Source organism: Polypterus senegalus, chromosome 3 (genome assembly GCF_016835505.1).
Source record: "Polypterus senegalus isolate Bchr_013 chromosome 3, ASM1683550v1, whole genome shotgun sequence".
Lineage (NCBI taxonomy): Eukaryota > Metazoa > Chordata > Cladistia > Polypteriformes > Polypteridae > Polypterus > Polypterus senegalus.
The window spans coordinates 117,224,537-117,236,840 of NC_053156.1; the positions used below are offsets into that span (position 1 = coordinate 117,224,537).

Consider the following 12,304-nt stretch of genomic DNA (forward strand, 5'->3'; position numbering starts at 1 on the left):
TTAACCCACAGTTTTTCTTGGGGGAAAAAAAACAACATGGTAACTATTTTTTTCTTCAAAAACTATTTTCTGTGAAAAGGTTACAAATTAGAAAATGGAAAGAAATTACATTATGAGACATACTTAATAAAATTCAGGGTCGTGCAATCTACCCCAGCATCATCAGTGGGCATGAAAGGCCACACCTGCCAATCCATGTCTGGGTACGCTTAACATACACACAACATATTTAAGTTGACAATTGTCTTTAGAAATGTGGGAGGAAAATTGCAGTAAGTAACCCATCTAAACAAGAGATGAATGTGCTAACACCTTACAGACAAATGATTTATCTCCAGATGAAGCGACGGCACCAATCACAGCTCGGAGTGAACGATGCTATTTCCAACCCTTGATTAATCTAAACTTTTATAACCGTATAATCGCTATCATTATACACGTTTCAAAGTTTTCTACGAAATACTAATTTAGCATGTACCATTTGGTCCCTCAACGTCTTCTGTATGTGGAATGCTGGATAAAAGCAAAACGAGACACTTCCTTTTCATCCTCGTACACACGCCGCAAGAGTCCAAAAATACATTACCCGAAATGCACTGCGATCCGTTTCAATGAAAACAGGAAGAAAGCAAAGAGTGACGAGAAACAAATCAAGGAAATACAGCGATGATGTTATGAATAACAAACAAGATGGTATCTGGATTCAGGGCAACTACGTGAGAATCAGAATGAGTCGAAAAGTATAAGAGGCCGAAGTGGATTCTTGTTTCTGGTTATCTGACATTTCACTGCATGCCTATGATGGAACGTGCGATGGAGCAGCTCAACGTACAGCTTAGCCGGCTGACGCGGTCCCTAAGAAGAGCCCGGACAGTGGAGCTGCCAGAAGGTACGCGTGCAACTGTGCCCTTACGAGCGCATAAAGTGTCTGTGCACGGCAGATAGCGATCGATGGAAATATTTCTATACACGGTTTATCGAGAGGACAGCTCCTCCGTGCCAGCGAACTGAATCGATAGTAAACTGGCAGGCACGCGTAGTCCAGGAAAATTACGATAGTGGGAGCGCTACGAGAAAGGAAACCGCATCCCTTGCGACTTTTGTGAGTTTATTCATTGTGTATCAGTCGTGTAGTTAGGGCAATCAGATCAGTGTGAATGAATTGGGGTATATATATATATATATATATATATATATATATATATATATATATATATATATTGTGTGTGTGTGTGCGCGTGCGTGCCGCCCTTTGCTGGACAAACGTCCAGTCCAGGATTGGTTCTACTTTTGTGCCTGAAGCAGTATGTAGGTTTGAAGATTAATAGGTTGTTTTATCAAACTGGTTTTTGATAACTCGTATTTTAGTTTCACAACCCAGGTAACTTTAATTTGATTTAAATCTCGCACATTATTAGTTTGTAAGCTTTACATGTGTAGGTTATCACAGTGTACACTAATACTGTCTGAAGATTTAACCAAAATTTATTTTTTGTATTGTGTTCACTCCATAGTACAGCCTCAGAGTGCTAACACATTTTTACAACTATAATTCATTAACTGTAAATTATTAAACTATAATTTTACTTTATATAGATACATTCACAAGTTAATAACACACTTGAACAGAATGAATCTCATTGATTAACTTTAATACAAATCATCTGTAGATCAGACTGTAAACAAAACTATACAAAGTTGATTACCAGTCTAACTCAGATGTGGTTAAATGAGTGTGGAGGACATGCCATTTCCAGTTAAAATCATATAGTAAATGATTGTTCCCCATGATGGACAATCTCACCATGGCTAACGCTGATGCTGTTGAAATAAGCCATATTTCCATACAACCTAGTATTAGATTAATGGTTTAAAGAATTTTCATCCTGGCTTAAAAGACTGAGTTCCAGATCAGTTTTTAATGTCCCTTAAGGACAGTATAGTTTAAGCCCTTATGTGATTCAGGACCTAGGATCAATACCAACCTGATCACTGCATGTATGGGGCTTGCCCATTTTGCTTTGTGAATATTCTTTCAATACTTTGGTTTCCTGCCATACCCCAAAAATAAGTATTTTAAGTTAATTAGTGGGTTAACAGACCCTGTTAACAGACCCTGTTAAGGTGATTGAGGGTTTTTGCTGAATGTGCCATGGGATGGTTTTGCCATATGTTTGTTGCAGTGAGGGTAGACTCTTGACACCCCAACATGTAAATGGCAACACTGTGTTCAGAAAAATTATGGATTAATGCAAATTCCATTAGGTTGTGTGAATGTTTCCCTTAAAACTCATTTGTGTCGCACTATTTTGCAATAGTAAGCTGTCAAATTCCACTCATAATGGCAGATTTAAAACAATGAGTGAAGGTGAATTGCTGCCTCCATGCTCTATGTAAAGAGCATATTAAAATAAAATGCAATAATCTCCAGCCCCCGATACAACATAATTTTGATTAAGTGGGTGTAAGAAAGTTATTTGTTATGTTGTCTAATGACATGCCATCACTTCAGTTGGTTACATCTATCTGTCATTGTGAATGTGTGACTGTGTGTGCTGTTGTCTAGAAACCCTTATGGCTAACGCTATGTACTTTAGCCAGCAGTGTTGTTGAGTCAGTTCCTGCTGCTGACTCACTGTGTAAACCTGAGTAAGTCGCTCAAGACTGTGATGTTCCACTAAAACAATATACAGTATAAACATAATTGCTTAGTTTCTCTGTACTTGTACATCTTCTTCATTCATATGGCAACCTTTCACTCAGTGAAGCTGACTTGCTAAAGGCTAGCTTGTTCCAATATCTTGTCCAGCCAGTTTTTAAAAGCTGTCAGAATCTTTATGGCTTGAAGTTTTGTTACTGATTCCCATTCATTTTTTTGGTTGCAGTTTTAAGTGCATTTCTTCTCAGTTTCTTCTGTTTTGTATTTTTCACTAGTCAAATGGAGGAAATCTGCTCGGTTCACATTATGTCTATGAGAATTCAAAAAACCTGCTCTAGGTCCTCTGTTTAAGGTTTTCTGTCAGTGCGAGATATGCCATTCTGTCTTCCAGAGTGGAGATGTGTGTGTGTGTGTGTGTATGTGTGTATATATATATATATATATATATATATATATATATATATATATAGTAGAAGATCGGCCCGGCAACAGACACACAGACCAACAATGTCCAAAACACACACGTTTATTTCTTTTTGGCACAGCACAATGCACAAAGCCCAATAAAGCTCAGTCCTTACTTCTTTCCTCTGACTGCCTCTTCTCCTCTCCCACAAGCTCTGTCTTCTTCCTCCTGCCTCAAGCTCGCTTTTATATTGCACCCAGAAGTGCTCCAGCTGCTCCTTGGTCAACTTCCGGTAGCACTTCTGGGTGTGATGGAAGTGCTGCATGGGAATCCGGCTCCTCTTCCCGCAGCATTTTCGGGTGTGGCAGAAGTGTTGTGGACCACGGCTCCAGTACTGTCCAGGCACCCCCTGGTGGTGGCCACAGGCCCACGCAGGGTTGAGCTTCTAAGCTCCAGTCCAGTATCCCTGATGTAAACCAGAGGGCTGTCCTCTTGTGTCCCATGGGAGGTACTGCTGGTGATATGTCCACTTCCCCGGTCCTAGGCATACTGAGGTGTTATCGCATAACATGCCTTTTTTTAATTAAATGGTATTATGATGTAATACAACATTTAATATTTTTTCAGAGTCAAATTTCATTAAATGCTTCTATTTCACTAGTTTCTACTGTCAGGATTTTTGATCATTACTGTATCATAGTTTTTATGAAATTCTAAATGATATGCTTTTCTTTTGAATCCTGAGCCAATCGTTTTGAAAATTCTCATTAAGTTTATTTTATTGCCTTTTTAACCTAATTTTTCTGGTCATTTGTAATGTTTTTATGTAAATGGAGTTATAGAATATGAGGTGTATCGCTGCATGTTATGCTGCATGTTAAACATGTTAGGAAAGCTGTTGGCTTATATTCAGTATATGATGAGGTTTATAAGTAGATTTATCAGTTTTGGTACACCTTTTTGTACTTCACTGACACTCATTTCTCCTGTGTCAGTCTTCTTTAACCCTCTGCTCTTGCTCTTTTTTGAATCACCTGCACATTCTTTTGCAACTTACATAGCTCAACAAGGTCTTCAGCTATTTCAACAGGAGATAATTGAAGCGTGTTTGTAGTGTGAATTATACAATACTAGCCAACCCAGGCCGGTTTTTTAATGATTTTTAAGCACAGGGAGAAAATTAACATTTGAAAAATCGGTAATGTAATAAATTATCAAGAAAAGCAACATTGTAACAATGCACACAATCGTCCGTGCGGCGCTCTGGCGCGGAGGGTGAAACGGGAGGAGAGGAGAAGGACGTCCACTCTGCTCCCTCCATCATGCTAGTCTGCTGATTTCTCGTCCAGTATACACTGCCTGCTCATGTGCCCACCTCCATCTCGTCACTCGAGTCGTTGTCGTTTTTGCACAGTCCAGATGCACTTGTCACTCACGTAGACTTTTCATTGCTCTGTGCGGTTTTGGCTGCCTTTCTATATATAATCAACCGAGACACATGATCACGGTAGTAGTGAGGTGGGAGGGGGGTGTGTACAAAGTGCAGGAGCATCTTAGAAGACGCATGTTTGTCGCGGATGCAAATTGCTGTATGTAGCGTGTAAAACAGTTTGCTATGGTGCACGCGGTTGTGCGTCGTAACCGAAAACTCGGTTTTTAAAGACTGCTTACTTCATTGTGTATACAACTGTAGGTGAATGAAAAGATGTAACTCTGGAGAGGGCAACATACAATACAGCGTTTTACACGCTGCATGCAGCGATTTACATTCGCAACAAATTGTTTTACATGCTGCATACAGCGATTCACATCCGCGACAAATATGAATCTTCTTAGATGGTGCTGTCGCGTCCACCCACGCTCTCGAAGCACACACACTGCCTGGTCATGTGTCCGCTCACAAGAGCAACTAACAGAGACGCCCACCAACTGTAAGACTATGGGATACCCCTCACAAACTGCTCTACACACCGCATACAGCGATTCACATCTGCGACAAACAAACTGTTTTACACACTGCATACAGCGATTCACAGCCGCGACATGATTTTTCTTAGATGGTCCTGTCACGTCCACCCTCGCACTCGAAGCATACACACTGCCTGGTCATGTGCCCGATTGCAAGAGCAACTGACAGAGACCCCGCCACCGAGTCTAAGACCATGGGAAACCCCTCGGAAACTGTTTTACACGCCGCATACAGCGATTTACATCCGTGACAAATATGTCTCTTCTTAGATAGTCCTGCCGCGTTGTGTGGTGCCTCTGTGTGAACCGGTCAGGCACAGAGAAGGTCAGCTGCTGAGAGAGCTTCTCGACTGTTGCAGGGCCTGCATTGGTGAAGCAGGTGAGACGGTAATGAAACAGAGGCACAGGGCTTATTGGTTTTTAAAGACTGCTTCCTTCATTGTGTTTTAACCTCAGTTTTAAAGGATTGTTTTAAGAATCCCATGGGATACCCCTCGCAAACTGTTTTACATGCTGCATATATCGATTCACTTCCGTGAGAAACATGCCTCTATGAACAGTCAACGTGGCTCAGAGCTGCATGTGGACTCCACGACAGACGAACATAAATGACGCTGTTTTTCCTGTGTCGTAGCGTCCGAGTTGGTGGGCGTGGTTCTGCGAGTTGTTGTCGTATCCAATGGTCTTAGAGTTGGTGGGCGTGGCTCCTTCCTGCCTGCGCCATGGGCGTCTTACTTGTCAGCGGGTTAGTGAATCCACGCCCCTTCCGGCGTGCTTTCCATGGATGTCTTGCCTTAGTGAATTATATATACTGTATAGATATGCTTATTTAAAATGAAATAGAGCCAGAACATAGGAAAAATAGATACATACTCAACTTTTAATACTGAACTGCCATGCCTGTGTCTCCTCTGGTTTGTAACCAAGAGCTGTCTCTCTGTCTCAGAACACTGGACTTTTATCCATTAAAAACAAAACAAACACACAGATTATCCATTTGAATCTTGGCTGCTAAGAATGTGTTCAAACTCTAGCAAATGAATATGTGATGAACATTAAACTTGGTAGTGGTATGACGGCATCAGTTTTCATAGGACAAAGGCATAAGAATATTTCAAAATTCATATTGTGTCTCATGAAAAGTAGAAAGGCTAAAGATTTATTTTAACAAAATTGCAGAAAATACTTAAACATCTTAATTAATATGTTGGGTTGGTTCCTTCAATATTTTGTGCTGTGAAATGAGGCAGGGCAGGTAGTCTAACACAAATGTTTTCAGACTTAAGGTTGCGGCTTTTGGCAAAGTTGATGTTCTTAAAAAAATATTGCAACCTTTTAAAATTGTTTTAATTTGCCTCACATAAACTTTACTGAAATGTTCTGCAATTGTTGTATAAAAGTAGTCCTGTATTAATGTAGTTATAGTCTAGTGTTGCCGTTATTAGCCAGTGTGGCACACATGTTGCTGTCTGGTGATACATGAGGTAACACAAAAAATAAAAAAGAAATGTGTTGAAGGAGTGGACCTTAAAATGAGCCATTTGTTACATAGTTGCCAAACCTCAGTGTCCACAATAAGCTGCATTTCAGTTCCACCTCTCTGTCATACAGTGGTCCTTCAATGAGTGTCCACTACTGTTTTGTTCTCTTTTTCCGTGTCCACTGCCTATGCCAATTCATACCAGTTAGGGCCTGAAATAACAGCTCCTCTTGCTTCCTACCTCTTTGAGCCAATGCCAACCAGGATGGAGATTGCCCATGAACACTACCCAATGGATTTTTGCAGGAGTGTGCTGTCTTAATAACCCTGACGCAAGCTGTCTTAAAGGCTTTTCTCTTTTTCTCACCATCTTTCTTAGGCCCAGTCTTCCAATGTTACAATATTTTCAGTTTTGGGAAATTTATTTATTGTATCATAATTTTCAGAAGTTTTAGAAATTCGCGAACTAGTGCAGAAGCATATACAATGAGGAAAAAAGATGAATGTTAACAAGTATTTATAATAAAATGAGCATATCTAAAATTTCATTTTAACGTTAGTAATATCAATAATTGGCTGACAGTTTTTGTCTTTATCCTTCCCTAAGACATGAATAGAGGAAAATGCTGAAGCAGAACTGTACAGCCATGAAGCAGACTCAGACTTGATGTGGAATCATTCATTAGTTATGTTTCTTTTTTGTTTGACTATACAGTAAGTTGTATGTTACCTGTGAGTTACTTTTCATCTGCTTTTGACCTGGATTCATCCTTCCTTCCATTATCCAACCCACTATATCCTAACTACAGGGTCACGGGGGTCTGCTGGAGCCAATCCCCAGACAGCACAGGGCACCAGCCCACCACAAGACCTGGATTCATATGTATCAGTATACCTTTTGTAAATTTAAAGTATTGAAAGACCCTTTTATTCATCCATCCATTTTCCAACCCGCTGAATCCGAACACAGGGTCACGGGGGTCTGCTGGAGCCAATCCCAGCCAACACAGGGCGCCCAATCCCAGCCAACACAGGGCGCAAGGCAGGAAACAAACCCTGGGCAGGTTGCCAGCCCACCACAGGACCTGGATTCATATGTATCTGTATATCTTTTGTAAATGTAAAGTATTGAAAGACCCTTTTATTCCATATGAAATCACACTGTTGATTTTAAATTAAAAGTAATGAATTAAAAAAGCATTTGTCATATACATGCAAACTTAAAACACAAAGACCCACACAAAAAACTGTCAATAATCCCTTGTTAAAATTCTCAAATGTAATATAATAGAAGGGGATTTTTAAAGAAATATCATCTGTGCCTGGTAAAAAATTGGCCCTTAACAATTTAAAATTAAAAATGGTGGTCCTTCAAAATATTTCCTTTCCTGGAGCTGGAATGCCAAGCTATCACATGATATTCTATCATGTATTTGTTGATAGTGCACTATACTTAGGCATTTGCTTTAAATTACTGTGTTATCAGCTATTATCCAAATTCATGATGTGGGACTGCTGGTAGCAGAAACCACCATCCAAGATCATGCCCATCTTCCATGCATTAGTTTTATATTAGTAGGAGTACCCTTATCAAATGGTACAAAATTTTGAAGGTTCGTTGCTTAAAAATGTTTGTGAACCCTTCATCTAATATACTAACAGCCTATAAGGGAACAGAAATGCAACATATTTTGCAAGGTGCTATATGCAGCTGATTTTTTTGAGTTTTGCAATAGAACCATTAGTGGACACCATTGATTGATCAGTAATTGACAAGTTGAACATAATGTAACAATATAACAGTTGAATGACAAACCTTAGGTGCACATCAACAGTCTCTCACACTGGGCCAGGGTTAGAGTCCTTGACACACCTAACATGCATTTATTTGGGATGTGGGATAAAATTACACCAACATATGGGGAGAATGTGCACACTATCTGAGTGAACTTTGCATATATTGCATCTGTCAGTTATTCTGGTCTTCTCCCACATAATAAAAACCTGCTGGTTATGATAATATTTAACAGATAAATTCCCCTTGGGTGAGTTTGTGTGGCTATGTGATATATGTGATGGGAGTGTGCCCTGAGAAGAACAGGTGCTTTATCCAGGACTAGCTGCTTCTTTTTGACTGATGCTTTTTACATTCTGCCCTCTCTCTTCCCCTCAGACTGTCTTTTGGATGAAACAGGTTCAGAAATGTTATAAATAAATAATATTTACTTTCTTATAGCATACTGCTTGCGGAAAGTTGAATATAAAATATGTCAAAATTGTATTTTTCCATTCAGTATTATTAAATTGCAAAGCAAATGGGCAATATTATACTAGTTATAAGCTGATAACATTTTCTGGACAGTTTTAAAGCCTAAATGCAGCAAATAATTTTCTTAATTTGCCCATATTTAGAATTTTTTTATATATCAAAACTGATTTTTTTTGTTAATAAAAATTAATCATACCAGCATTATACATAAGCTATTAGCTTCATATTAGTGGAGCTGGAAATGTTAAAGTGTAAATTATTTGAACATTTCCTATAACAATAATATTACTATAGACTACTGTATTATTTAAAACTGTGTGCTTGAATAACGTATTATTTAAGTTAAACTGCAATGAACACTGTTAAGATAATCTTTAATATATTGTTTGTAAATTATAGACATAGCGGTGTATAGTGGGGTAGAAGCTAGGGCAGTTATCTCACTATGTCTTGATTTGGGAGTTTTATTTGTGATGTTTGTATGTTCTCTACTGTGGCAGAAATTAAATTGGAAATTTATTAAAGAAAGAAATATTGTCCTCAAACTAGGATCTCTTTGAGCCAGAAACCAGGCAAGAGGAAGCTTGTCCATTGTGTCTTTTTATTTCTTCTTCAGCAAATGCTGAAGAGGAAGCACACTGTACAACAATCTACTAAGGGACAGTACCCGAGGCCAAGGTTGGCAGCAAGTGGTCAAAAAATAAGAGCAGAGGTCTATATTTGTAAAGAACTGAATTTCCATTGGGGCAGCATGGTGGCGTAGTGGTAGCGCTGCTGCCTTGCAGTAAGGAGACCTGGGTTCACTTCCTGAGTCCTCCCTGCATGTTTCCCCGTGAATGCGTGGGTTTCCTCTTGGTGCTCAGGTTACCTTCCACAGCCCAAAGACATGCAGGTTGGGTGCATTGGTGATCCTAAATTGTCCCGAGTGTGTGCTTGGTGTGTGGGTTTGTGTGTTTGTGTCCTGCTCCCTGCCCAGGATTTGTTCCTGCCTTGCACTCTGTGCTGGCTGGGATTGGCTTCAGATGACCCCTGTGACCCTGTGTTAGGATATAGCGGGTTGGATGATGAATGACTGAATTTCCATAACAGTGCTGAATTAATGCATACACATTACCCGACATTTACTTCAATTGGTTCATTGGCTTTCACACCCATCTGCTTGGTTTGAAGACATGAGATATTTTGGGCAGAGAGCAGAGCTAGCTTAAACACACCAAAATAAAAGTCTTATTTCAATTCTTGTTTTTCTCATATCTCTCAGGTTCAGGTATTGCCCTTGAAATTTCTGTGCATGTGACAACTGTCCAGTCTTGTTGGGTGCAGGACATCTGCTGATTTCTAATTTTGAACATAGGGATGCTCTGAAATAGAAAAAGAAGCTTGGGAAGATTGTTCATCCTGACAGTATTGATCTCCCTGCTAATATAAGATGAAGAGTAGACCATCTGTTCATATCTTCGTTGATTTTTTCCATGCTGATAGCAAAATTATGTTGAAAAAGATCTTTATTTGTGATGTTTATCCCTAGATTTTTTAACTGTTCTGATGTCCAATCTGGTATGGTGTGCTAGGGTTCACTGGATAAAGCACACTATTATTCAAATTGATTTTGAGTCCTGATATCTTTTAAAATTCTGCTAGTGCATTAAGGACTAATGGTAAAGATGTTTGTTCGTCTGATATATATAGTACTATATCATCTGTGTATAGTGATATTTTCTGTTCGAGTCCTTTTCTGATAATCCCCTTCATCTCTAATGTATTTTGAAAGTGAATGGCTAATGGCTAAATGGCGATTGCAAAAAGCAAATGGTGATAGAGGGCACCCTTGTCGAGTACCATTTTCTAGTTTGAAGTAGTTTGAGATCATGTTATTAACGCAGTCTTAAGGCTTCTGGACTGGTATAAGTAATTTTATCCATGCACATATATTTGGGCCAAACCTAAATTTCTGCACAATGTGGTGAGTAGGTAGTCCCCTTCAACTCTGTCAAAGGCTTTTTCTGTGTCCAAAGATGGTGTGTTAGATTTTATTGATATTGCATTAAATAGACATTAAAAGTTTGAAGCTGAGTGTCTGCCTTTAATAAATCCGGTTTTGTCTTGTGTTATTACAGAATTTCTCAATCCTTCTAGGTAAAACTTGGAAATTTTTAATACCTTTAACAAAGTTAAGGAATGTTTTAATGTTAAACTGTTGTTTATTAATAAAGCAATTAAAGCTTCCCCAGCACCGTCAATATCAACACAGGATATCTTACAAGTACATGTACAGACAACAGAAGGCAATCTAATCCCGAAGGTTGCCGGTTCGAATCCCCGTCACTGCCAAAAAAGATCCTACTCTGCTGGGCCCTTGAGCAAGGCCCTTAACCTTCAATTGCTCCAGGGGCGGTGTATAATGGCTGACCCTGCGCTCTGACCCCAAGGGGTATGTGAAAAAATTGTATAAGGCGAAATAAAGAAAAAAAAAATCATTGGCTTATTTTGTTCAAAATGGGCAACTCTCTTAACTTAAAGTACCATCAGTCCAGTTTGATCTAGGATGTCAGAAGAGCTTTCATGGTTTACTTCCCTTGACCACATATTGTTATTAAGTCTCTGGCTAACATTGTGCTGAAGTTCTGTTTCACTTACTTACCAAACACAGTAACCAGTAAAATACTGTACATTGTCATCCTCCTACAGCTTTCTTCAGTGTTATGCTAGATGGAACATTCTTGTACCATGAAGTCATTACTCAAATGTGATAATTCATATTATCTTGCTCAACTGGAGGTATCCCACTCTATTCTTCATATTGAGGATGTGTGGCAATATTTAAAAAAACAATTATCAGTTCCTTCAGATATTTGTAGCCCTTTATCATCGCCATCATTAGACAGCTCCCTTTAAACTAACAGTCCACCTAGTCTAAATGCTGTAAACTTTTTTTGGATCTTAGCTTTCCGCAGTTGCCTTCCTATTACTATTTTGTTTTCTTTTTTCCTTTTTTGGTGGAAAAGGGAGTTATAATTAGGACTTGACTAACTGTATTTAAAATATTTCAATTACAGATGTAGCAGATGGAAATGCATTTTTAATTGAAATCATTAGCAGTTTAATAATATATCAAACTGGAATTACTGTATTTAATATGTTTCACTTTCAAAGTGCGCTTTTAATTATGAGGTATTTTTGATCTTGAGAAAAGGTAGTCCGTTTAAAATGCAATAAATAAACAATAATGACATTAATTCTTTTTAATATTTTGCAAACCATATATTATTTTTGAACTTTGTATGTTTGTTAATTTTGTAGATAATGAGACAGCAGTTTACACGTTAATGCCTATGGTGATGGCAGACCAGCACAGGTAAGTGAAACATTCACTGTTAATGACTAAATCAAAGTAAAGCTTAATTTTATGAAAGGGCATAGAAATTTTCCTGTTTGAGAAATTTATAAATAAGCTGACAATAAATATATTCTTTCTCTGTAAAGTCACACATCCATCCCTCCATCCATCCTCTTCCGCTTACC

General features: G+C 38.7%; 1 protein-coding gene across 2 annotated transcripts in view; it reads left to right on the forward strand.

Annotated features, from left to right (window-relative positions):
* Positions 1–611: 611 nt before the first annotated feature.
* The window catches only part of hace1 (HECT domain and ankyrin repeat containing E3 ubiquitin protein ligase 1), a 134,195-nt gene continuing 122,502 nt past the window's right edge, over positions 612–12,304 (forward strand). For both annotated transcript variants that reach the window (XM_039747856.1, XM_039747857.1), the window contains exons 1-2: positions 612–889; positions 12,083–12,137. In XM_039747856.1, the coding sequence (XP_039603790.1) occupies positions 793–889; positions 12,083–12,137 (152 nt within the window). In that variant the 5' untranslated portion in view covers positions 612–792. The remainder of the gene's footprint in view (positions 890–12,082; positions 12,138–12,304) is intronic.